The sequence below is a fragment of the Castor canadensis genome, chromosome 4 (genome assembly GCF_047511655.1).
Source record: "Castor canadensis chromosome 4, mCasCan1.hap1v2, whole genome shotgun sequence".
NCBI lineage: Eukaryota > Metazoa > Chordata > Mammalia > Rodentia > Castoridae > Castor > Castor canadensis.
The window spans coordinates 107,721,924-107,747,959 of record NC_133389.1 but is presented as its reverse complement, the minus strand read 5'-3'; the positions used below and the strand labels follow the sequence as shown (position 1 = coordinate 107,747,959).

General features: G+C 41.0%; 1 protein-coding gene across 8 annotated transcripts in view; it reads right to left on the bottom strand.

The window, feature by feature from the left end:
* Fmnl2 (formin like 2) overlaps window positions 1–26,036 on the bottom strand; it is a 299,204-nt gene that overhangs the window by 6,377 nt on the left and 266,791 nt on the right. For 4 of the 8 annotated variants that reach the window (XM_074070795.1, XM_074070794.1, XM_074070797.1 and 1 more), the window contains exons 12-26: window positions 23,847–23,996; window positions 21,336–21,437; window positions 19,310–19,622; window positions 18,782–18,988; window positions 15,982–16,002; window positions 13,936–14,060; window positions 13,138–13,340; window positions 11,262–11,496; window positions 10,128–10,196; window positions 9,963–10,043; window positions 8,383–8,512; window positions 5,694–5,857; window positions 4,947–5,048; window positions 2,261–2,359; window positions 1,488–1,611 (exon numbers count right to left, since the gene is read on the bottom strand). In XM_074070795.1, the coding sequence (XP_073926896.1) occupies window positions 1,488–1,611; window positions 2,261–2,359; window positions 4,947–5,048; window positions 5,694–5,857; window positions 8,383–8,512; window positions 9,963–10,043; window positions 10,128–10,196; window positions 11,262–11,496; window positions 13,138–13,340; window positions 13,936–14,060; window positions 15,982–16,002; window positions 18,782–18,988; window positions 19,310–19,622; window positions 21,336–21,437; window positions 23,847–23,996 (2,125 nt within the window). The remainder of the gene's footprint in view (window positions 1–1,487; window positions 1,612–2,260; window positions 2,360–4,946; window positions 5,049–5,693; window positions 5,858–8,382; window positions 8,513–9,962; window positions 10,044–10,127; window positions 10,197–11,261; window positions 11,497–13,137; window positions 13,341–13,935; window positions 14,061–15,981; window positions 16,003–18,781; window positions 18,989–19,309; window positions 19,623–21,335; window positions 21,438–23,846; window positions 23,997–26,036) is intronic. The other 4 variants (XM_074070799.1, XM_074070798.1, XM_074070801.1 and 1 more) reach the window with 1 other exon arrangement.

Here is a 26,036-nt window from a genome sequence, read left to right as displayed (position 1 = left end):
ATTAATGGTAATAATGGTACTGGGTAATAATGGCATACTTTTGCTTTGTTTTTTAAGAGCTCTTATCTTTTAAAGATACAAACCTAAATATTTCCAAGTGAAATTATACTCTTGGATGTGCTTCAAAAAAATCCCAAGGATTGGGGGTTAGGAAGAGGTGGGTAGAGGATACATGGACCAAGACTAGCCTATGACTGGTGGTATGGCTTAGGTGTTAGAGCACTTGCCTCACAAACACAAGGTCCTGAGTTCAAACACCCCAGTATTGCCTAAAATAAGTGAATCAAGAAAAAATAAAGAACACAACGATTCGGAAGAATCTCAACTGGAGGTATGGCTCAGTGGTAGACTGCCTGCTTTACAAGTGCAAAATCCTGAGCTCAAACCCCATTCCTCCCCCCCGCCCAAAAAAAATGGGTGAGTGGCATGTGGACGCACATCCTACACTATCCACACTTGTTTGAGCCTTATCATAATACAATGCTTTAAATGGGCTGGGACATGGCTCAGTAGTAGAGTGCTTACCTAGCATTTTCAAGGCTCTGGGTTCAATCCCCAGCAAAAAAACACACACACACATACACACACACACACACACACACACACACACAGCTTTAAGTGTCTTAGAAGCTGATTAACAGCATTCACCTAAAAGAGACATGAAATAAAAAGTCACTTGCTGCCATTGCTAATACACAGGGGCCCAAGTTAACATCCTGATTGATAAGAGAGAGTACAGAAACCCGGGAGAATTGGTTCAAGCAGAAAACATTAAGCTAGAATTTCATGAGACAAGAACCAAACTGGGTTACACATGATTCCTAGATGATAAAACAATCAGTTCCCAATCCTGAGCTAGACGCCTATGGGTTCATCCAAATTAAAAGTACTAGACCATGATTTCCTGTTGAATTTAGTTACTCTGAGTGCACAAAGTAGCTTTTAAAGAGCATGCTAGAAAAGTTCACATGGACTGTGGATGGTACAGAGCTGAATGGGTCCTATCCACAATATTTATTATTCAGGCAGATGAGCAGGAGTGACCACAAGGAAGAAAATGGAGCATGATGGTAAATAAAAACCAGTGGAAAACCATTAAGAGAAGGATCTCCTTGTTGAAACTACAGGGTTTCACTGATACTGAGAAAGATTTTTTTTCAGAGTGTTGAAGATTATATGCTACTGTGCAGGACTACCACTCCACCTCCAATAAAGATGTCCACTCTAATTGTTTCTGGGAGTCTACACGAACTGTCTCACAAGCTCACGAATGATCTGCTCAACTACTGTGAGCCTTCTCCATGTCCCCTGTTATAAATATACTTTAAACTCTAGTATGGAGTCTTTGCATAACTCTGAATCTAAAGTAAAGTCATCTGAAGAACTTGCCAACCATGGTCAAAAGAAGCTGCAAAGTCAGCAAGTGGCCTAGGTCTAGGAGAGGCCAGTGGGAGCTCCACAGGCCAGAGAGAGGAAATACCCTTTACCTGTGATAATATCTTCAATGGCACCATCTTTTCCCTCATATACATGTCTGTTATCTTTAACTTGTCGCCTTCTTAACTCTGCAATTAACTCTTGCTGCTGTCTCTTTGATTTATGGGAAGGAGACTGGGAAGAAAGAAGGGCAGAGATTAGTGGGACCAGCACCCATTGGGAGTCTAAGGATAATTCAAAATGGGCCTGAGCTTTATATTATTTTAATAAGCAGTCTTAGCCAAAAACATACATAGCACCATCCCAAAAATTTGCTGAAAACCAGAAAAAACTCAGAAAGTTTCCTTCCAGGCAACAGAAACTTTCCTCCAAGAACACACAGAACCTCACCAGGCAGCAACAGGAAGGCTGGGTCACAGCCACAGACTTCTCAAACGATGGATCAAGGGCCTGCCAGTCTTCATGATTTTATCCTGTGATGCTGCCCTTTATGAAAAGCTACCTCCCAACCCCCCACCCCACCCCAGTCAAGTGTGCCATAAGTCAAGGCTGGCACACAGCCCCATCACCACAGAGACATCTTTGGACACAAGCCCTCTGGTCAGTCATCAGGTCACCTGGTGTGGCCTAGCCAATACGTTCAACTGAGATTTAAATTCCAGATCTCTATAAACTTGGAAATGCTATGCAAACATGCTCTTAGCCTCATTCCAATGGCTGCTGATCTAAGTAATGAATGAACAAGTTTCCATGTGTCAAGCCCTAGAAGGTGGTCAAGGCCATGTGTCCCTCTCTACTCTCATCTCACATGTGCCCTTCTTACCTTTGAGTCCTGCTGCTCCATCAGAGCTTCTTGCTCCAGTAGTTTTTCCATGAGAGCTTGTTCCTGCTTTTTCCTCAGTTCATTTTCCTCTTCTGCTTGCTGAGAAAAAAGCATCACATAAGTGAAATGACAGCAGTCAAGATTTTTTAAAGCCATTCTTTAAGAATCTTTGATGAGTTGAAAATTAGTATGAACGGAAGGGGAAGAAAGTCTGCATTTCTTGCCTCCATTCTACTCTGAGTCTTTGTTTCATTGTCCAGCTATCATATGCCTTTGAAAGCTGGTAGCTGAGATTCACCTCATCCAGAAGGCCTTTCCTGATGATCCTCTCCCTGTTTGAAAGGCTTCCGAGTTCTAGTCCCTCATATTTGGTGGGGACTTCCTCCTTTTGGCCACCGTGCTCAGTGATTTCCATGTGAGTTTATTTTGCTTCCAGAATCTGCTAACTATAGCTTCTCTAAAAGCAGGATCAATGATTCCTCTGCCTTTTGCCCAATTTGGGGAGGAAAACTTCATTCCCTTGGGATCTTGTTTCCTCTAGGGGCCTCAACAGTGATGCTCTTGGACTCTCCCTACAGCTCACTCCTTGCCATGGGAGGCAGAGTGACTGGTCTGATAACTGGAGAGAAGAAACTGACCGGGCTCAGCCTTCTCAGGCACTCAAGTTCTTTTTTGGAAGTCACCCCACTGAAGAGACTTCTCACTGTTGTGCTGTGAACTGAAGGAAAAGTCATCTAAAGTCCAATTTAGGGCTGAAGTATATTTCACAGATCCCATGTCCTTCAGCACAATTTATATCAGTAATAAAGTTTGTATTTTGATCTGTCGCCTTTGTTATAAGTTTCATTGTGGTTCAAAATTAAGAAGGGAAAACAGAAATGAATTCCTAAACCCCCAACTGCTGCCAATCAAGGGCCATGATCAGTGTCAAGTTTGGAGGTTGTTCAGCACACATAGGGCAAGGAACACATCCTATCACATCACTGCCTGACAAGCACCTCAATGAGGCAGCTAAGACAACCATGGGGAGAAATGGTAAGGCAGAGTAGCTCGCTCATATACATACTGTGACAGGACACCCCACAGATCTCCAAGGGCAGCTTCTCTTTCCTCTGCTCCAAGCACACCCCACTGAAGCCTCTGGCATTGTGACCAACTCCAGCACTTCCTAGATTGTCTTATACAATTTTAAAATAGCATGTGTTTTCTGTTTTGACTTTAGACTTGCATGTTTTGATGTGAAGAAATGTGAATGTGGCACATAACAGGAGCATCCTCAGGGCGTCTCTGCACTTCATTCGTGCTGGCTGCCAGGGACTGCAGAGCACCAGCCAGCAGCAGCTGGTGGCCAGTGACCTCTCCTTCACAGTTCCTTGCGTCTTGTGCACAGAGTTTGTGTTGTATGTGTGTTCATCTGCATAGCCAAGGATACTTTCCTACTGCTAAAAGCTTGTGATATCATTGCTACACTGGCCATGCTGGGAGGATATGACTGAATATTCTGACCTTTAAAAGGCCCAAAGATGATTCTCTAAGTTATTAACCTCTACTCCTATTAATTCCATTGTGATTTTTTTTTCTCTAAAGTATACATAACCCCGACACATCCTTCCTTCCTTTATAATAAATACTTCTTCCTCCACCAACATTACCTATAATTGTGCTTAGAGAAGCCCAAAGAATACAATTGGCCTTCTGTATATGTGGGTTCCAGGTCCATGGGTTCAACCAAACATGGATTGAAAATATTAGAAAAATTGCATCTGTACAGGACATTAAATGTCATTATTCCTTAAATTATACAGTATTACAGCTACTTACACAGCACTTACATAGTATTAGGTATTACAAGTAATATAGAGACAGTATACAGGAAGTATACAGGAAGGTATGTACAGGTGCTACATAAACACTGTGTCATTCCATACAGATTCTGGTATCCTTGGGGGTCCTGGAACCAAAACTCCACAAAAAACTGAGGGTCAACTATATAGATTGCAATACTTCCTTAATACACTAAAATGTTAAACACTTTCCTTAGTCTTTTTCAAAGGACAAGCTCTTCAGATACAAAACTCTTTGGGTTGCAATCTTTTTCAGAACAATGGCCCTGCATTATGTCCAGGAGGGCTTCTTGTTTAAAGGAAGGGGTGTTACTGGTTCAGATAAATAAACAAAGAATGACCATCCTGAATAGTACCATCCTTCAATCCACACCAACAGATGCTGGTCTTAAGTCTCACAGCTGGGCAAGGTAGAACCCAGAAGGCTCTCCCTGATATCAGCTATAGCATGTACTTTCACCACAGATCTGCTTATTTTATCCATTCAGCAACTCCACGGAAGGCCTGGACTTTCTAAGTCCGTTTTCTTGCCTGCATGGTCATCAGTCAGAGATAGGACAACAATGGTCTTGGAGCATCTCACTTGCACCAAGAGGACAACCAAGAGCTTTTTGTTTTCTGCCTGAGGCTCAAGCTTGACTCCATGGAGAAAGAGAACATCATGGCCTGAGGACCACAGGAGTCTCATCCTCTGCAGGACCAGAGACTCAGTTGTCCATCACTGACCACCCAAATCTGCCACCCACAGGAAGAGCCCAGGAGACCTCAGAAGAGCAGCTGGAATATGGACACATCTGAAAGAGGGCACCTCCCTAATAATTAATGACAAGAAGAGTCATTACCTTATATGCTTTCACAAACCGGACAAACACAGGAAAGAAGACAGAAGGTGGTGTTGTCTTGGGGTTTTCTCCAAAATACTTCACCACATCATCAAAGGCATCCTGTGAAGAAGCAAATTTCTCCTGAATCACATCATTTCCAGCATTTGGACTGGATGCTCTGGTGGGAACTGGAGCAAAGAAGTGTGAGAGACAGAGGCTTCTCACCCCAAACCCCTCTCACCCTCCCATGATTCTCTACAGTCTCCACATCTCTGATACCTTGCCAAAGGCATCCAGAAGTGTGCACAGGAACTCATTTCCAGGACCTTCTGGCATTCTACATCCCATTCCCCCCACACACATACACCCAAAATGAGGAGCTATTTCTTCCAAGAATTTCCTAAGGCCATGGCAAAACCCCTTAAAGCAGAATGTCAAAGGGATCTTAGAAGTCTCTCTGACTCTGAGTCCCTTTCTTCATGCTTCTGCTTGGCAGAACACAGGCCTGATACATATTGCTGAATTGAGCATAAACCTGTGCTAAAAGGAGTCTAGGAGAGAAGGGAAGAGGGAATGGGAAGAAAGGGCACAAATTAGCAAAGAACGATGAGCAAGGCAAGAGCATGTCCAAGGCAACACTGGTAAAAATGCCCTGTAACGATTACCTACATAAGAAATCTACCCTCTGAAGTCAGAGAAATGGAGTTCTCGCCTGCCCAAGGCCCGTTCCATGGTGGACTTAAGGGACCCATTCCCTTCCATTACCTGTGCGATCTTGGCATCATCCTGAAGCTTCTTCAGCTTCCCCTCATTGTGGATGAGGAACTCCTTCAGCAGCGTGTTGTGGTCATGCATGGTGTACTCCCTCTTGGTCAAGTCCATGCCCCTCTGTAGCTCCTTGACATCCAGTAGAACATTCTCAAGAGAGACTGTCATAGAGAAAATAATGCATGCAGAGTTAAAATCACATTGAGTCCAACTGCTAAGTTCTCAGTACTTTCTTAGGCTCACTCCGGGTTCTTAGACCTAGTTCCCAGTTTAAGTGCAGAGAGCCTTTAAAGTGAGTAACTTTGAAGTACTCATGATCAAGCACTACAAAAAGTTCTGTATATGCAGCAATTCCAATGCACCATTAGCCCATTGTGCCATAGAGGAAAAGTAGAATAAAGAGGTTCTGTGCCACACAGCTAGTAGGTGGCAGGTCATGAGTTCAAATAACAATTATGGGCTCCAAATTCTATGCTGAACACAACATTCTCTCCAAGCAAACAACCTATTGGTTTGGGTGTAGGCTCAGAGGTCCTTTCTTGTGATGGGTTCAAGATCTCTTGTTTTCTACCTCTTGACTCATCTGCCTTCCGTGGCTGTCCAGCAGAGGGCAGCATTTTATCTGTTGAACTGAAGTTGTACTACTTCCACAGCTTCTTTGTTGAACAGCCCTTCCTTGTTTCAAAAGGTTTGCATGAACTTTTCCACCTGTAGTACAGACAGCTACCACCCAGAATAGACACATTCCTAGCGCTTCCTGAGCCAGCTTCCCTGGAGAGGTTGGTGTCATCTCTGCACATGAATTACAAAGCAATGCAGTATGTTTTCCCCCTCACTAGACTCATACTGATTTTGTTGTTGTTTTTGGTTATACTGGGGGTTGAACTCAGGACCTTACACTTACTGTACTACTTGAGTCACATCCTCAGTCCTTTTTGCTTTGGCTATTTTTGAGATTTCACTGTGCTTCATGCCGGGGCTGGTCTGGATCACAGTCTTCCTATTTATGTTCCCCCACATAGCTGAGGTGACAGGTGCATGCCACCACACCCAAGCTGAGATGGAGTCTCATGAAATTTTTGCACAGGCTGGCTTCTTGCGATCCTTGTGATCTCTGCTACTTAATAGCTAGAATTATAAGTGTAAGCCTCTGTGCTGGGCCTTGCTTTATTCATTTTTGATTCCCCAATCCTTTGGACAGGGCCAAGTACACAAAAGACACTCAAAAGTGTTTGCTTAATAGATGAAGGAGTGAAGGCATACAAAAAGAACCTGGGTAGGTTCACCTGGGCACCAGCAAGCAAACACAGAACAATTCAGTCAGTGAGCACCCTAGTCTCTGCATTTTTCCCACTGAATTTTTCCGAATGACACTTTACAGGACAAACTACGCTACTAATCACTAAAGCAGGAATTTTCTATTTAACTTTCCCCTCTGATTTGTAATGTTTAAGAATCTTAATTTACGCAAGGGAAAACTTGAAAGAAGGAAAACCACTCCACCAGAATAGAAATTCTGCTAACTTCCTAGGTGAACCTGAGCCCTCAATGGATCTGGCCCAATCTGTTCTTCATTGTCACGAAGTCATTTCCACCTGACTCTCCCAGTCTTCACTGGGGCTTCCACAGCATCTATCCCAGCAACAGTGCATCATTTCACTCCTTCATTTGCTCTTTCATTTATTCCCACATCCAATTTGCCAGAAAATGAGTGAGTTATAAAGTAAAAAACTGACCACAGCCTTAAGAAATGTACAGGTTTCGATAGACATGTAAATTGTTTATCAAATAAAATATGATAAATCTTGCATGAGAAGGTAATACAGACTACTATTTGGTAAGAATGCCGAAGCAATAGCAATGTAGTCTGGCTAAGAAAGTCATAAAAGGCCTTACCCTAAAAGATTCAGTAACTCTAGGGTAGACCTCAAGAATCTAAACTGTTAATAAAACTGGTCAAGACTACATTTGAAAGTCAAGACCTGTAACTAACTCCAAGAAGAATTTGCATATTATTCCTTTTTCAACTGTAGTATTTTCTTAAGAAGACATGGTACATAGGATAATATACCACATGAAAAGTAAGACTGGGGTTGCAGCCCTGTTTCTATCACATGACTTTGGGCAGGACAATTAGCCTCTACAAATGACAATTTCTTTACCTACCACATGGAGTCACCACTACTTGTACATCCCAACTATCTTAAAATCATTGGCACTTTGAATGAGAAAATGTTAACTGCCACTGCAAAGTAGCAACCAAGAAATACTAGTAATTTAACTAGTGTTTAGGCAAGGGCAAAGTGAGCAAGTGGAATGGCATGGCATGAAATGAAATTAAAAGATTTTCTGGGAGGTAACTCTCAGATTCTTATTCTCCTATTTCATAATAGCAACAAAGCAAAAAGCTTAAGAGATTGACAAGCGAAAGCACATAAGCATCAAACACCTGGATCTTACAGATAGGACACTGAGAGCTACGACATTCATGACTGCATTCACCACTGTTCTTAGGAGTGGGTGGCACCATCCCAATGTGTTCCAGCTAAGAATTTCTGATTTATTGGTCCTGTCTTTTTAAATAGGTTCTGAAGCGTGTTAAAGCAGGGAGTGCCCCCACCCCTGCAAAAAAAAAAAAAAGGCATTAAATATGCAAGAATAACATTACTAGCTACAAATTAAGTACCTGCAGCAGCTTTTTCCACATAATGAAGCTCGTTATAAAACAGAGACACTTGGTGATATTTTTCTTTTACAACATTTGATATATAGTGCAACAGCGTTTGCTTTCGGTCTGTTGACTTTGTATCCAAGAGCTGAAAACAAAAGGAGGGCATGAGTTAGGTACAGTAGCAAGCATGAAGGGAAAACTGCCCACCAGGCTATGTCCCACATAGAATAAACAACTTAGTGCAGTTGCCCAACAATGTCCTCTTCTGTGAGCCCAGCCCACAGATGTGATTAAATGACTTGAGGACTTTCTGACATGGTATATGCTAAAGGTCAGAATTAACTCTAAGCACCTAGGAATCATTCAGATCCTTATCCTACTCATAAGAACTTTCCTATTCCTGCATCTGCTGTCCCACCTCACTTGGCTTACAAAGCAAGACGACTCCCATGTAAGAGCTCTTCAACACGAAGGACCAGAGCAGAAGTGGAAATGGAAGTGAAGTCAGCAGGTATGTGTGAGTGCTCCCGGCACCACAGGGCTACCCCTCTTACTCCCTAGCTTCTGATGATCCAAAACAAATAGATCCAGCCCTCTGTATCTGCTTGTTCTGCATGGGTGGACTCCACCAAGCACCAACAGAAAATACTGTGGGAAAACTGTCTGTACTGAACATGCACTGACTTTTTCTCATTATTCCCTAAACAATACCATGTAACAGCTATTTGCAAATCATTTACAGTGTATTAGGTATTACAAGTAAAGAAGAGGTGATTTAAAGTATAAAGGATATGTGTGTAGGTTACATACAAATACTACCCCATTTTGTAGAAGGGATTGAGCAACTGAGAATTTTGTTAACCTCAGAGGTCCTGGAACAAATCTGCCACAGATACCAAGGGACAACTCTGTCTTGAACTGACCATGATCTTCTGGAGGCCAGAACTGTGACTGAGAGGACACTCACTATTAAATACCCACGTCTCCCCCAGTCTGTGGATTCGGTCCATTGCCCTCCCTTCCATAGGGAAGACATATTAGGCCTGCACAGCCTGGACAAGATTTTGTGGAGGATTTTCCCTAGTCCTATTCACAAAAGTCAAATGACTTTAAGAGGATAGCATTTTTGTCTATGTAGAAAAAAAGAAATTAGACTATATCTGCAACTTATACTCTGCTTTCTAAACACAAAATTATCCATTTGTCTGGAAATTCTTCCAAAGTATTTAAACAGCTAAAGAACAGTTCACTGTATTAACTATTATTCTAGCATATTTAATCATTTCCCACAATACTGGACCTTGAGATCATTAGTAATATTTGCAATTATAAATAAAGTATAGCATTTATAAATCAGTCTTGAGAAAAGATTCCTAGAAATGGAAATACTAGGCAAAAGGGCATAACTATTTCTAAGGTTTTAAGTCCTTCCTGTCAAATGGTATTCCAGAAATTTATACCAACTGCTCCTCCCACTAGCAGAGAATCTTCATCAACTCCCCTTCCAATCCTCCCCCCACCCAGAACGGACTCCCCATTCCAGGACTTAATCTCTGCCAGCTGTTTATCCTTCAAAGCTTTTTTAGTTCACGCACCAGATCTAAACTCTGAAGTTTAAATCCATAAACGGCTCCTCGTTTGCTACTATTCATATAGTTTCCAAGGGCCAAGATGATCTGCAAGAGAGAAAAGAGAGCCATCAGGCTTTGGAAGGCAGCTGACGAGTCAGTATGTACGTACACAAGGAAAACTTCACTTGCCTCCAAAATTTTCTTGAGCTTCTGAGATGACTTTATAGAGACAGATGCTGCTATAATTGCATGCAGTTGCTAGATTCCAATCAAAGGAAGGAAGTGGAGAGAAAAAAAAAAGAGGTATTTAAAAATGAGAAACTAATTGGCAACTAAAAACTAACATAGAAGAAAACAGGCCTACATTTAGACCTTGAAGTCTCAATGCTGAGATTCGATTTATGCCCAAACATAACAAATGTAGCTGTCAGGTTAGGTCTTAGATGACCATATCATTACATGCAAGCTCTTCTCTAAAACTATTCACAGTAACAAGTTAACATAGGAACTTATTACAAAGTCTGTAACCCATCTATAATCAATATGACTCAGAGTTATGAGTCAACAGTCTCTTCTAGCAGAACTGAATTCCCTGCCCATTACTCCTAATCATATATACTTCATACTTTCAAATCCGTGGAGCTATCCAAGAATGGGGAGACATGGATATAACACTCTCCAGAAATTCTCAAAACATGTTTTGAACAGACATGCTACTATAAGCAGTAAATAAAAAATTCTTTTTAGAAACAGAACTGGGAACAAACTGAAGCTTATGACATTCATAAGTCTCCACCAGATTAACACAGGGAGTGAAAGATAGTTGGCTATGATTTATACATTACCACAGCCTACTGTAACAAAGTTCCAAAGAAGAAAAATCCTATGATGGAATTAATTAATGCCTCTAACAAAACCTTATAAGTTTACTCAGTAAAGATATGGGATTGTTTTTAAAAGTGAAAGTCACACTTTCAGTCTTCCTAGCCCAGCCAGAGAACTACTCCCTTCAGGGGACAACCAAGTTTTAGAAAATGGTTTTCGTTGGCCCCTGTATTGAAGTGTCTTTTGAAATCTAGAGGATTTCACACAGAAAATAGACTTCTCCTTGGAGAACAGCAATATGGAATAGAAAAATTCACCATTTTTTACTTTGCATACACCATGTGAAAATTATAGCTGAAACTGTAATCTGGACTGTTACTGGAAGGAGTCCTTAGAGCCCATTACGCTGAGCACAATTCCAGGAGAGACTTAAAAATAAATGATTCTTTTCTATTTGGACCACTCCCCTGCCAGAGCCAGTCAGAGCTGGTCACTCACAGGAGTCAGCATCTGAATGCTTTCTGCAAAGTTTCCAATGAAGGCCATGATGGTCATCTTCTGCATGAGCCTCTCAATCTTACTGAACTGCATCATGAAGCGATCTTCGTCCGACAAGTTCTCCAAGGGCTTCCTTTCCCGCTCGTAGAGCCGAAGCACTTTCACCTCGTTCTCAGTTGGCAAGAACCTCATCAAACATTCTACGAAGTCTACAGGCAGTGTCTTCAGGTCAAATCTGAAGTCAATGTGGACAGTTCAGTGTTGGAGAGAAAACCTACCCCTTTCCAACACACCTCCATTGAGTTCAGCTCATCTACAACTAAGTCAACGGGGCTGGTTCTGACCACTGCACTGTGAAGCTCAGCCCTGGTGCTTGTTCTTACTGAGCAGCAGGTACCCTGACTGGCAATTCCCGAAAACCTGGACCTTGTTACAGCTACCGTAATCAGATTTTAGAGTTAGACGCTTAGAGCACTGAGGTAACTCTAGTTCTAAGAAATCAAAAGTAAATGAAAATGGAAGGCAAAATGAAGGCTGGAGTATGGTTAAGTGGTTCTAGGACATGGTTTTAGGCATTATGAGGTACTGCAAGTTAAAGTGGTTAATGCTGTATAAATAAGTATAGACTATCTGGTGAATTCTGTAAAATATTTTAGTTAAATCAACAGTCTACAAGCATATTTTCGTTTTTGGAAAAGGCCATCAAAATGCCTATACTGGGCTCATGGCATGGATGAAGTGATACAGCACCTGCCTAGCAAGCAAGAGGCCCTGACTTCAATATCCAATACCACACACACACACACACACACACACACACACAGAGTTTCTACATAGATGTTTTGGTGTAAATACATATATTCCTTGAAGGAATATCAGGTCTTTGGGGATGCTTGCTCAACTTGAACAAATAAAGTACTCGTTACAACTTCTATTTTGCTCTCTGAACAATGCTCAGCAAAATAATAATAGCATTAGACTTTATTTTATCAAGATTAAAAAACCAGACTGCATCCCAGGTTTCAGTACCAGAACTCAGAGCAGACTATGGAGGCACTATTGTATTTACACTAAGACCTTGGCTGAAAATACAAAATCAGAGCATGCTATCGCTTAGGATCACGTGCTCTACCACAGGACTAGAGTCTCTAGTCAAAATTTATAAAATACCACATCATGAAAAACTTCTTAAACCAATAATATCCTATCATCATTGCCCCAAAGAGTAGAATGATTCTTCTAAATAGGAAAATAAAACAAAATCAATGCCTTCTGAGTAGTTCAAAATTAAAAAAAAAAAAACCATTGTTTAAAATGTTCTGAAAGCACTAAGAGCAACAGAATTCACATTCCTATCATTATGAATTAAAATATGCATCTGTGTCATATTTGCATCTGGCACTAAACTCTATCATTCCACAAATGCTATTGAATTTGTGTTCAACAAATCTGGATACAATCCAAACACTCCAGTAAAAACTGCCATTTTTCCCTTTTCTTAACCTCTACAATGCTCAGCTCAGCTTTCCTTTTATGTAAGCATTACTTCAGGACTATATAAGAGAGCAGACCAAGACAATAAATGCTGTCACAATCCAGATGTTATTCTTCTAAAGTGATTAATGACTCATGAGAATATAGCACCGTCCTGAGTATCTTCTGATCTGCCTCTTCAGTGCTAGCATCTTATTCAACTCTGAAGCAGCACATAGGTGACAAGGGGCATCTCTGAAGTACAGATGTCAAGAATTGTTCCATTTTGATCTCAGATCTTGCCCTAGTCCTATATTCTGCTCACTTAAAACTTTCTTATTTTCATTCTCTTGTCACTCTAAACTTACTAGGGTGTAACTTTCAAGGATTGTCCTGAACTTACACATGAATAGCTTTGCAGATCTCATCAGCAGTCTTTCCAGCTTTCCTTAAAGTTATGGCAAGATTTTTGGCCCTATTTGCTTCTAGTAATGTCACTTTATTTGATCCCTTCTGTGTTATCTTCTGCTTGCTTGAAGAAAGATCAATGGCAGGACCTTGGGCTTTTGTCTTGAATATTTCCTCAAATTCATCCACATTTAAGTCCTGGGGGAGAGAGGGATGACATTGGCAAACTGGATTATGCTTGAAAATTAAGTCATGGTGCTACCATTTAGACCATTTTTTAAGCAATGACAGTCATGTTTTTTACTAAGTACTTGTTTGGTCATACCTTGCTCTATTTTTCTTGATTTTGTTGGCATGCCAAGTTCTATCACACAAACAGAAGTGAATGTTCAAAGTACACTACTGATTACAACTAGCCAATTCACCTGCTTTTGATAACTAGCTTTCATGGACAGCTGCCACAGACTAAGTCCACCAAGCAAGGTAGTCAGTATGATCACTGAGTTCTTAATTAAGAATTCAACAGGTTTTATGCTTTTTTATAAATTAAAGGACAGGACTGTGTTAAACATATATCTGTGGCATGCACTGAAGAAACGTGAAGCTAGTTATCAGCTTAACTTACAAAACTGACTCATAAAATAGTGTCCATTCTTACTCTTTGATAGTATAAATCGGTTTCACCATGAAGATACTTGAAACGTAAGTACTCTGTTAGTGACAGTCACAGGTTAACAGAACCTGTTCTGCTGCAGAGAGAAGACCCCCAATTTCTAATCAATGAGAAAGATACCTCCAGAATCCGCTCATCATCAATCTCATTGAAGACTGTGCCATTGATCTGGTTGGGCTTTAGTGCAACCCAGTTAAAAACTGGCATTCTGAACTTTGTCTTGATAGGCTTCTTAATTTTCACAGCTAAAGATGTCAAAGAGAAAGAGATTAAGATCCCTCCTAAACCTCGTAACCCTCAGGAGCATTCAGACAACAGTCTTTGCAGATGACACTTTAACACTGGAGGAAGGATGGCAAGAGGCACCCATATGTTTCTAGAGAGGGAAACAGTGCATACAGCCTAAGCCAGAGCCATCTGAGATCCTCAACTGCTTGGCTGACACAACATTGTGTTTAAAGCTGTCTAAGGGCTTAGGAAAATTTTTTTTCTTTTTGCCTTTTTTTTTTTTAAATCAGTAAACTGGATTGCTGCTTTTATAGTTAAAATATTAGAACAATGCTTAAGACAAAGCTGTTACTAGACAGCAGAGAATGCAAATGCTGTCTTATGTTGACATCCTAAATTCTTGCTCCTAGAGTACGTATTTATAAACAAGCCTTAAAAATGACCAGAAACTTCAGATAGTGTCTGCATAAGCCACCAGGAATTTGATATCCTGGGAGGGGGAGGGGGAAGAGAAGGGGCAGCAGGTGACTTTCAGCTACAACAATACATTTCTGTGGTGACTTTGACAATGGAGATTACACTGGCTGCTGAGTTTTTTCAAACAGACTAGGAGCCATGAGTGGCCTAAATCTGAAAATGTTTATGAGGACAGAAGGGATACTCAGAAATCAAGAAAATATACTGCTCCTCAGGACTGGCTGCAGTTCTTTTTTTACCATTTTTAAAATGAGGCTCTGCCCAGGAGGTATCAGCGAGCCGATTAAAACCACTGAAATAGGACAGGATCTATCTTTTACGAGCTAAGTGTAGTACCAGCTCCTCTCATTTTGAGGAAACAAGCTAACCGGCTTAAAATTCTATTTATTAATTATATGTCATAAAGAATTTCCCCAGACCACATTGCTACGTACATTTGCCTTCATCAGTCTGTCCAGAGTAGGCCACCATGCTATTTGGGAACTTTCCCACTAGACACTGTTAGCAAGGGAGGGAGGGAGAATGTCAGCACTCCAGTCCAGAGCCAAACAACGTACACTTGAGCCTTACCAGCCCATGTGCCTGCTTGCCTCCCTCAGCAGGCATTTATTGAAAGGGTCATAGATAGTGCCTCTCATTCCTCCAGAGTTACGAAGGCCATAGAAAGAGCAGGAATGTTGTAGAATAAGTCCACACAAAAGCATGCAGGAACACAGAGACACAGCTTTTGCCAAACCAGGCCTTTCTACCACCAAAAGTGGCAGCCTCATCCCTGCTTTTTCCTTAATCCCTCATCACACGTTATTTTTGTCTACACTATCCAGGAGAACCAGCGTCCCCTGAGAGACAAAGGAACAGACTTTCCTCTTAGTCTGGCATTTCAGCAATGTGGGATGTGCAGGGGAGACGCTAAACAGGGTCTTTTCAAGCTTAGTGGGAAACTTTTTCTGACTTTGACTGGACATGGGAATGGTGAAGATCAGGAGCAGTGAACAGGTGACTATGACATATACTTTGTCCCAGGGCTCAGGCTAACAAAAGCAGTTCTACACAGCAAGCCACCAACTGTGAGAAAGGCCAGGGAAAGGGGACCAGCAAATTTTCCTTGCTATCCCTTTTTCCTCAGAATAAGTCTAAAGTCCTTTTATAGTTAAAGCCTTAGATCCAACTATGAAAATTAAGTGAAAAGAAAGGATAATTCCTTTCCTCAGAGATAAAGGAGTATGTATGGCCTGTGAATCTTGGATGCTATCAAAAGGGTGATCATTTCTTCCTCAGGCTCAACTAAAACATGTGGGCAAACCTGGAGTCACAGTCAGCCAATTCCCAGATTCCCCCTGGCAGACACAATGTCAAAATGCAATGGATCAAAGTAAGATGGGGTGAAAAGATGTCAAGGCACAGTGTGACCAACAGGAACACATGGCAAATACTCAACACACATGGTGAGAAGCAACCTACAGAAAAGCTTGATTGGCCCATCTTTTGTGGAAGCAGAAAGAACAGAGAAAATACAAAAAAAAAAAAATTAGATATGGTTAGAGTCAAGTGGCTCAGTGGTACACGCACTCTTAGCATCGAATTTCATGCTTCTTGGACACATTTCACAATGCGTTACAGAGCCAAAATTTCATTTCCATTCTAGCCTGCCTTGAAGACTCACTTATTATTTTTTTTTAAAATAATCATTTTTGTAAGAGACAAATAAAAACTTAGTTCATTTTAGCAGTCCCAAACAGTCATACTGAACTGTGCTAGCTATTTTAAAGTGCGTGAATGATTTCTTAATAAAAAATACTCAGCCATGGTCTAAAAGATCATTGAGAGGGCCCAGTAACCTATCATATGTGAACTCCCCCAGGAAAGGGGGCTGCATTTATTCCACCATAGTTTTGAGGAATGAGGCCTCACACTTCATTTATTTCCCACTACTAATATTCTTTATAAAATGCAAAGAAAACTCTCAATTGGACATAAACTATGGGAACCTCCTCCTGGTCCCCTGTTGTGACCACCAAGAATACTCTTGCTTATCACCCATTCTAGAGATAAAAGACCCTGTCACTTGTGGACCTAGAGGCTCAGTGACATCATAGGTTTCTGACTTCTCGAGAGCCCTGGGCTCATCAGCTCAGTTCTGTCTCTTGGTTCTACTGGGACATCTGATTCTGTCTGGCCTCTTTGTTCCAGAGAGAAAGAGTTAAAGAACACACTGGTGAAATATCTCACAAACTTGGCTTCACTAAGTACTGAAAGCCAAATGAAGGATGAGTAATACAGCCATCAAAGGCCTTGTAGAAAATGCCTGATGTCAAGCTATCAGAGACTCAGAAGGATCTTATAAACCTTATATTTTCTAAGACAAGATGTCTCTTGTACTTGTTTAAATGGACAATTACGGAAAGGCAGAAAGTGTTTCTTCAAGCCCACTTACAGTCCTCTGCATTGTGTAAGGCATAATGGGGACAATTTCCAACTGTGGCAATCCTGAAGGCAATAGTGGTTATTAGCTGAGCACAGAGCTCTACACCTTAAACTTTAGGCAGTGAAAAGATCCAAATTTTTTTTTAATTAAAGAGTGGCAAGGGCCTAAGCAAAAAAGTTAAAAAAAAAAAAAAAATCAACCAAGCAAAACACATCCTTCAGAAGGAGGCTCTGGACCTGCCTGCACACATCACCCTCTGGTTCTGTCACCTGCTGCGACAGCTCCGAGTTCTTGTTAGAGCTCAGGTGAATGGAAGCGGATGCTTAACACACATTAGCTTTTGCCAGAAAGAAAGGAAGCAGTTCCAAATGAGACATCACAGCAGACACATCTCACATGAGTGCTCCTCAGGGGCTGCAAGGAAAGCCTAATCAGGGGACCCAGGTGCACAAGACAATTATGGGTTTCCACACTCGTTCACCAACAACAGCCTAGGGATGGAACAGATTCCCACGGCTGTTTATGAGCTTTGTTTATTTGCATTCCACAATCCAACAGTTCCATGATGATTCTCCAATTTTTCTCTTCAGAAGCAATAAAAGTTCTAGAAGAAAATGGTAGATGGAGAAGACCTTGAAGGGTAGAAATAAGCCACCAATTTAAAATGAACATCACTTTGAACAGACATCTTGTTTGTGTCCTTGACAATTTCATAGACATCAAGGTAGAAGAAAATCACAGACCTGAGGTGGGTAAATTTCTTTTAGGTAGCTTTCAGGTGTCCTAAAGGGCTCTAATCACTAGGATGAATAGGCCTAATGACTGGCTGTAAAGCTGGTAAAGCTCCATCTTTGAGAGGATGGAGACCAGGAAATATTTAGAGTGAAGATGGTTAATTTAAACTTAGAGACAACAGCTCCAAAAACCATTATAGCCTTGAAGTGGAGGCTATTAGAATGGCAGCTCATAGTGGATAAGAGAATTTATGAATGGACTAGAGTGGACAAGGAAGCAGAATATCACAGGTATAGCAACCTCTCAGCAATTCCTAGTGCCCAGGAAATACTCCAGGACTGGGAGATGGCTCAGTATCACAGAAAAAGAGGAAAAAGTCATTTCCAAGAGTCAAAAATAAGAACTCCTATTTCAAGACATTAGAACAACTCTCTTCTCCTTTGCCCGTCTCCCTTTCATTTCTGGTGAGGTAGGGTGTTGCACTCTATCTCCCTGTCAGGAGGAGAACAACATGAATTATTTGGAAGTCTCTGAAAGCATGAAGATATTGCTGTTGGTGGCACTTTCCCACAAAGCTTAAAGCTACCCTAGGAAATTACAATGTCCTCAAATACTCTCAAAAGACATGGCTGGAAGCCTGTATCAGGCAGTTACATATAAAGATATTTTCCCCTGTTATAGATGACATTGCAAATATCTGTAAATAACAAAACAAAACAGAAATACTCAATGCCTGTGCCTAAACTCAAGTTTGATCACTACAGGTGTCCAGAGAGGATTTGCTGAACTCACAAAAATGTGATCAGTAAGAAGAAAGCTTGTCTTTCTTCCTATCTCCAGGTGGGGCTGTGGAAGATGGGAAGATGAGGTCAGAGATGAGAGCCTCAGGCTAGGGTAATGTGACAAAAGCTACTCAGGAGAACAATTCATCCCATTTACCATGAGTTCCCCTTTACTGGCTACATGAGCACAAATGTTCTCATACGAGGAGGAGGTATATGTTGTTGCAAAAGACCTGGTCTTTGAAGAGTGGCTTTAGCTCTGGAGAGAGAGAAATGAGTATTTCTTACACAAGAGTCTCGTTTTGCATTCTGTGCTCACCTGCTAATCCTGAGTTGAAAACCACAGTGGGTGAAGATGTCCCGGGCAGTGGGGGTGCAGAGGGAGGAGGGGGGGGTGGTAGAGGTGGAGCTGGCACTGTCTCAGCTGCAGGACCTGGGAGAGGAGGTGGCGGAGGTGGGGGAGGAGGAGGGGGTGGAGGTGGGGGAGGTGGAGGTGGTGGCATTGGTGTTACTGGGCCATTTTGCACTAGAGGAAAGAAAAATAAATTGACTGAAAATAGAAGACAGAAAAATGTCATGTACATACAAACTATATGAAAACAAAATATTTAAAAGGGCAGAAGAATACTTTTTAAGACCATAAAATTTCCTTAATGACATATGGAAAAAATAACGTAATATTAGTGACATAAAGATTCATAACCTTAATCTCAAAATTTAAATCGTTCTTAAAATAAGTAAAACAACAAGTCAACAAAAGCAGGCAAAGTACACAAATAGACAACTGGTAAAAGATGACATACAACTATTGTCATACCCCCCTGGTTTCCCTACCGAGGCTTCTTACCTGCTTCAGGTGTGTCTGATGGTGGAGGTAGTGGTGGGGGAGGAGGTGGCAAGGGTCCTGAGGAGGCAGCCCCTGTAACTGGTCCCACGTAGTTACCCGCTACTACTTCTGACCCCACGGATAATGTGCCAGAAGCCATAACTGGCAATATGGCAATGTCCCCATCTCCTTTCTTCTGAATTTTAATGGTTCCTTGTTTCTCCAGTTCATGTATCTTTTTTTCCAGGGTAGACTGCCTTTGAATGGCTTCTTCTTTTTCTTTGACCATTTTTCTTAATGTGTGGACTTGGGTATTTGCATCTTTGTAGATTTCCTGCAAAAGACAATAATCAAGAATTTGTCCTCGCATAACATTCATACTCGTGACCATCAGCTTAGCAAACTGAGAAAAAGAGAGTGACTGAAAAAAGAACAAAATGACACTCATATAAATGAGAAATCTATGGAACTTGCCAGAATCCATACACCCCAGTGATTATCAATTACTGTATGTAGTATATATTCTAGCAATTATTATTGTTAGCAAAGTTCTTCCCATTTAATAAACATAGCAAACTCAATTTTCCCTGCAAGAGGAAAGGAACAGAGCAGAGAACACTTTTATTCCCAAAAGCTGGCTTTGAAATATCTGTGGGTGTTCTGGTGGGGCAGCATGTTTTTTTTTTTTAATCCTTATTTTAAAATTCATTTGTAACTCCTAGGTACATGTAACAATTTACAATAGACAAAAGGGTCTTAAATCAGACTTGGATAGAAGTCAGACTAGGATTAAAAATCTGCAAAGCATGGAATAATCTATTCAGGAGTAACCAGGGGCTGACTGTTCTTGAATGGATTCCTCTGGTCTCATAATGTCCCTTTGACCATGCTTACGGCAGCGATTTTTGTAGCATTTTCCCTATGATAATGCAACTAACAAAACAGGCCAGAGCTTCTCTCCGCTAATTACTTATTTCTGTCCAGGTTTTTAGCAGAAAACAAAGAAGTTACAATTTTTAATTCAAAGGCTGTTCTGGTTCCTTTTATTAGGGGCCCATAGAGTTTCTGGTAAAAGGAGTTTTATGGAACTGAACTTGCTTGCTGGGTCTTGCACATGTGATCTTTTACCACAAATCTCCAGGAGGCAGGGAAACACTCTTCACACCCTGTCTATTATTAATAATCTAAGCGTCTGAACTTCAATTGAGTCCATATGCTACAACTGTGTCTCAATGATGTGCCAGAAAATAAATTTCCTAGAGTTAACTATAGGACATGACAGAATATCAAGCAACACAGGCAAACACGATAATATCACATACAATGTGCCATTGCACTAGCAGTAGTGTAAAGGCAAGCCATTTGTCTGAAAGTCTTCCAGGCATTTGGTGTTTTAATGTCCTGCACAGGTCCAAGCACAGGGATGGCACTCCATAAATACCTGACATGTAAAGCCAAATAGCACAAGGCCAAGTAAAATAGCTGGGATTATCTAATCATAAAATGGGTTGGTTTTGATTTGCCTTTCTCTCCTCTCTCTGTCTCTTCTCTCTCTCTCCCTCCCTCCCCCTCCACCTTTTCTTGGTAAATGCTGCATTAGGTCTACCCAGTTGTGATTTCACTGTTTCCATAGTAACCACTAAATCTGCTTTTGAATAGAAGCAAAGCAAACAAACACAATGAAGCACAAGTCCTAATAAAAGTAAGTAAGAGGCATGAATTAAATCCATGCTGCATTTTTATTTCCCACTAAGGGGTGACCCACGGATTCAGCCCAGCCTCCAACACATGGGGAAACATCACTGCTCCCCAAACTTGTGATAAGGAAATACTGACTGTCCAGCATTTGACTGTGCACAAGCGTATATATCCCGACTGTGCGTACTTTTCATGTGAGTATCACCTCTGAAATGGTTCCAGAGGCTCCCATAAATATGCTGCATGAACACATTCCTCTGAAATGAGCACGCTCAACTAGCCTAGAGCCAGAGCGCATTCCCTGCCGTGCCCATCTGGGTGGCTGTCTGGCTGTCGTTGTCGTACTTACTCGGACAACGTCCAGCTCCTTGTTCCTCTGCATGAGCTGCTTTTCCAGTTCCACAATCTTGGACATGGCTTCATTCTCCGTATCCTGCAGTTTTTCAGATAACTATAAAATTTTGAAAAGGAAGCTGTGTCACAACACAGAAGCATTCCTCAGAAAGTATAGCTCCAAGACCCTGAGGGGCCTGGCAGGGGCTTACATGTGTCTCCCAAGTTGCTTTCTGCAAATGCTAATATTTATAATATGGTTCATAATACATATTTGTTTCAATCAGGAATTAATAATTTATATATGATTCTTAATAAAACTCATACATCAGCTCCCTAGTGTTTCAACACACACAGGGTGTCTCCCTCCATTCCTTCTGGATAGCAAGGTTAGAGAATAAACAGTAAAGTAAAGAAGAGGGGAGGGCTGCCCAACCCCCTGCCACTCTGCAAAGACAGGACCATCAGGCAAAAAATTGGGGGAATTTTTTTTTTTTTTGGTGGTACCCATTATTGAACTCACAGGCTCACACTTGCTAGGCAAGCACTCTAGCACTTGAGCCATGCCCCCAGTCCTTTTGCTTTTTAGTTTGTTTTGCAGATAGGGTCTTGTGATTTTGTTCAGTCTGGCCTCTGACTGTGGTCCCCCTATTTTCACCACTCAACTAGCTGAGATTTCCAGGCATGTACCACTATGCCCCACTTGTTCTTTGAAATAAGAGTCTCACTACCTTTTGCTGGGCTAGCCTCAAACCATGATCATGCTATCTCTACCTCCAGAGTATCTAGGATTACAGCTTGTTCTAAAAATTATTGATGCAGAAAACTTGGTTCTGTCATTCTAGGTACCAGATTGGGAAAAAAAAAAAAAAAGTACTATCACTCACTCATTTCAACCCACACTACTCAAATAATTAAAGTTATTTGTAGGTGCAGTTCATATAAAGGTGGCTAACTGCAAACGTGGATATAAGTACGATCATGCAATGCTGGCTGAGGCATCAAGACAGAGACAAGTTGAGCCATGTGTTAAGTAGCTACTTTTCACATAAGAACGTACAATTAAATGATTTGTGATTTTTTTACATGTAACTGAAAATGATCACAAGTAAAGGCAACCAGAGAGGCAAGGTCAGGCAGAAGTGTGGAGATTTACAGGTTCATATCACAATACAAATCTTTTAAGGGGAAAAGTATTGGACCTGTGAATTCTCTTCCTAAGCAGATGCCTGGTCAGTCACTGTAGTGCTTATGAAGGAAGGGTTCTTAGCTTACACCTTGTTTTAACCCTAAGCCATGGAGGGCCCTATTTTCACAATGATGTTAAGAGATAAATGGAATTAAGCACATGCTGTACTCTAAAAGAATGTGTGGGGAAAAAGAAACTGAGTCCTCAAAGATGAAAATAATATTTTTCCACATAGAGGCAACTCATTTTACAATCAAGTGAAGTGCCAATCAATCCATTGTAAGAATTTGGTCCTCACAATGGTGGGGTTTTTGAGAAGTATTTTTCTGCCCATTCTTGCAATACTGAAATATTTGTTTAATGAGTGAATAAATGAACAACCTCTGAAGACTGTTAGATTCACATTTGACTTGATCTGCAACAAGGAGTATCACTTACAGAAAATCAGAGCAGGATGCAGTGGCTCACACCTATAATCCTAGTTACTCAAGAGGTTGAGATTGGGAGAGTCATGGTTTAAGGCCAGCCCAGGAACCATCCCCGCCAAAAAGAAAAATAGTAAGACCCCCATTTCAACCAAGAAACAATGTGGTTGTGGTGGTGTGCACCTATCATCCCACCTACACCAGGTATGTGAATAGAAACATGGTTCAGGCTGGTCTGGGCGTAAACATGACACCCTATTCGAAACTAAAAAAGGCTGGAAGCAATGCTCAAGTGGTAGAGAACATCCCTGAGTTCAAACCACCCAGTACCTCCAAAGAAAAAAAAAGAGTCTGTACCCTACATGTAGGTGACATTATCCTGGGAGAACACCATTATTCAAAGAAGAAGATGTTTGGGACAGCTTGTTAATTTCTGTGGAAATGCCTGCAGTTGAAATGAATCTACTTAGAATTTGAGTAACTGTAACACAGCAATGTTCAAATGCACATCCCAGGGGGACTACCTAATCCCGTGGTGGAACTTCAGCATTTCGAGAAGAAAGTGGCTCTTTAGAAAATACTTCATCTCTGGCCACAGTTCCTTATTCCATTTCCCTCTAACTTTTTAGGTAATATCATCCAACTCTCCTACATCTGTAACCCAGATCACCAGAGCACGCAACTAAGCAAAGTGAACAGGTAAGTGAGGTGAGGCAAAGCAAGGGATTCCACTTTGTTTTAAGCAACCCAACTGCTTTCTTTCAAAGAACCTAGAATGGCTCTGGTAACTTTCTACTCCTGGTAGCAGCTCATTCTTAGACTTTAAGCCCTTTAATTTGTTACCATGAAAGCTAATGTTCATTGTGTTTTGCACCCAGTTGAAAGTAATTTCCCCTTTCTGAGATGTAGTTACATGAGAGATGTTTTCTTCCAGTTCTTCTACCCTCTCCAAGGCTGCATTCTTGGTTTCTGCATCTTCCAGCAGAGCTCCTACATCAAACACATTGTCCAGGTAAGCCTGAATTTGTACTTGCAACTTGTCACTCTCTGTGTGTTTCAGCTTCTAAAAACCAGAATTACAAAGAAAGTGGTGTTAATTTACTTGTTGGATATAGAACACAATAACCCAACAGTCTACATCTTTCTTTGTTCCAAATAGTTGAGCCTTTTCCAAGAGAGTTTAATATGTCATTCTCCTTAACAGAATTATGGAATAACTACCTAAGAGAGTTCAATGAGATTACCTGATGATGAATAGCCCTCCCAAATATATATATTTACACATTTTTCCACAATACTTCCTATTCTAATCTAAAACATTTCGATATAGGTGAAATCAAGCAGAAACATTAAAAGCAGCTTTGAAAGGAAATAGTCACAAGTAGCATAAAACAAAGGGTTGTCTGGACAGTAGAGGAGACTGGAACGGCTGGTATCCTGACTGGGTAGTGATAATGGCTCTGTTTGGGGGGTTAGAGGAACAGAATTAGAAGGGAGGCGGAGTAGAGACCATTATGTTTATACTCAACCTTAGGCTTATTTTAGTACAAATTGCCAAAGCTCACCCTCAATGATGCCTTCCCCAAGGTAGATTCCCCACATTAACAGCTTGGAGCTCCCCCAAATCATAGATCAGAAAGCATTCCCCAGTTTACCGCATCCTAGGCTAGGATCCTCAAGGAACTCAGCCAGCTCTAAGGTGACACTACAGATCAAATAAGTCAGTGGTTCTTCCCTATAAGAACCATAAGTTATGACTTTCTCTGTGGACAGATGAGTGACCAAAATAGTATGTGGCACATAGACGTTTATTGAACAGATCAGTGACTACCTGCAGGTTTCTCTTGTAAACTAATGAAGTAATTATATATTGTATGTTTATAATATTACTCTTCTAACAAACTGTGTCAGAGTCCAGGTGCAACATTAAAGAAATACAGAGTTTTGAAAAAATCTTAAATTTTTAAAAGGAATTTCAGAATTGTTGAAGTCTGAAATTCCACAATTTAGTTTATTCTGAAGACTGTACATTCCATTTTAGCTTAGGACTCAGAACTGACAAAGATTTTTGAATATGGGCAAAAACGAGAGAGGAAAATGGAGAAGAAGCCTGGCATTTTTCACAAGATTAACAATGAATTATAGGTGTTCGCTGATGTGTTACTGTTTGCCATTATAACCCAGAGCCCAAAGCAAGATGTCACAAAACTGAACCCAGCACATCATCAGGAACTGACATACCCAATTTTTGTTCAAACTCTGCTACTCTTAGAGTATATGAGGAAAGAAGAGAGATAAACTTTGATCTCAAAGCAGGAAAAAAACTTTCAATACAATATTCTGACATTAATATCAGTGAGTCTTTAAATAAATAAGAAAATAATTTGAATAACTCTTCCATGAAAGTCTATCATGCCTGTCCTTGAGTACAGTCTTTAGACAACATTCAACCAGTCTAGGAAAGGGTATTCTGGCTGGTCAGGTAAGTATGTCAGGTTGAAAGTAACCAACCCAATGATTATGTCTCCCAATAAAGTGAGGGTACAGTATATGCAATCCCCTGGTTTTATTCCTAACGAAGGTGAGCAGATGAACTCTGGAGATGTCCAAGGGAAGTGCTCTTATCTCCATAGCTAGAAACTGCCTTGAACTTGAGGTCAGCAATTCCTTCCCTATCACTAGTGGTCTTCCAAATTCAACTGGCCCATTCCTGTATAAAAGAGAAAACAAAACCTTCCTCAGAGTCAATGGACAGGGCATATCTAGTATACACATAGCTCCTCAAGCTATGAATTTCAGATAAACTTATGGTTTCCTAACTGAAGAACTTCAGGGAACTGGCTGAGCACTTCTGCAAGGCAGCAAGAACAAGAGAAACTAAACCTCCTTCTCCTAAGAACTGAAAGTGCAACTTCTAAAGACAAAAATACTTTGAGCAGAATTTAACAGCTTCAGGAGGAAGTCTCTAGTGTCTGCTTCCTCATTATTCTTTTATGCTCTAAGCATTACTCAACATTCTACAGCAGTCTTGGCTGGACTTTTCCTGCCCAGATGGGGTCCTCAGAGTAACCAAGAATGCAACTTATGCCACAGCCCAGATGAA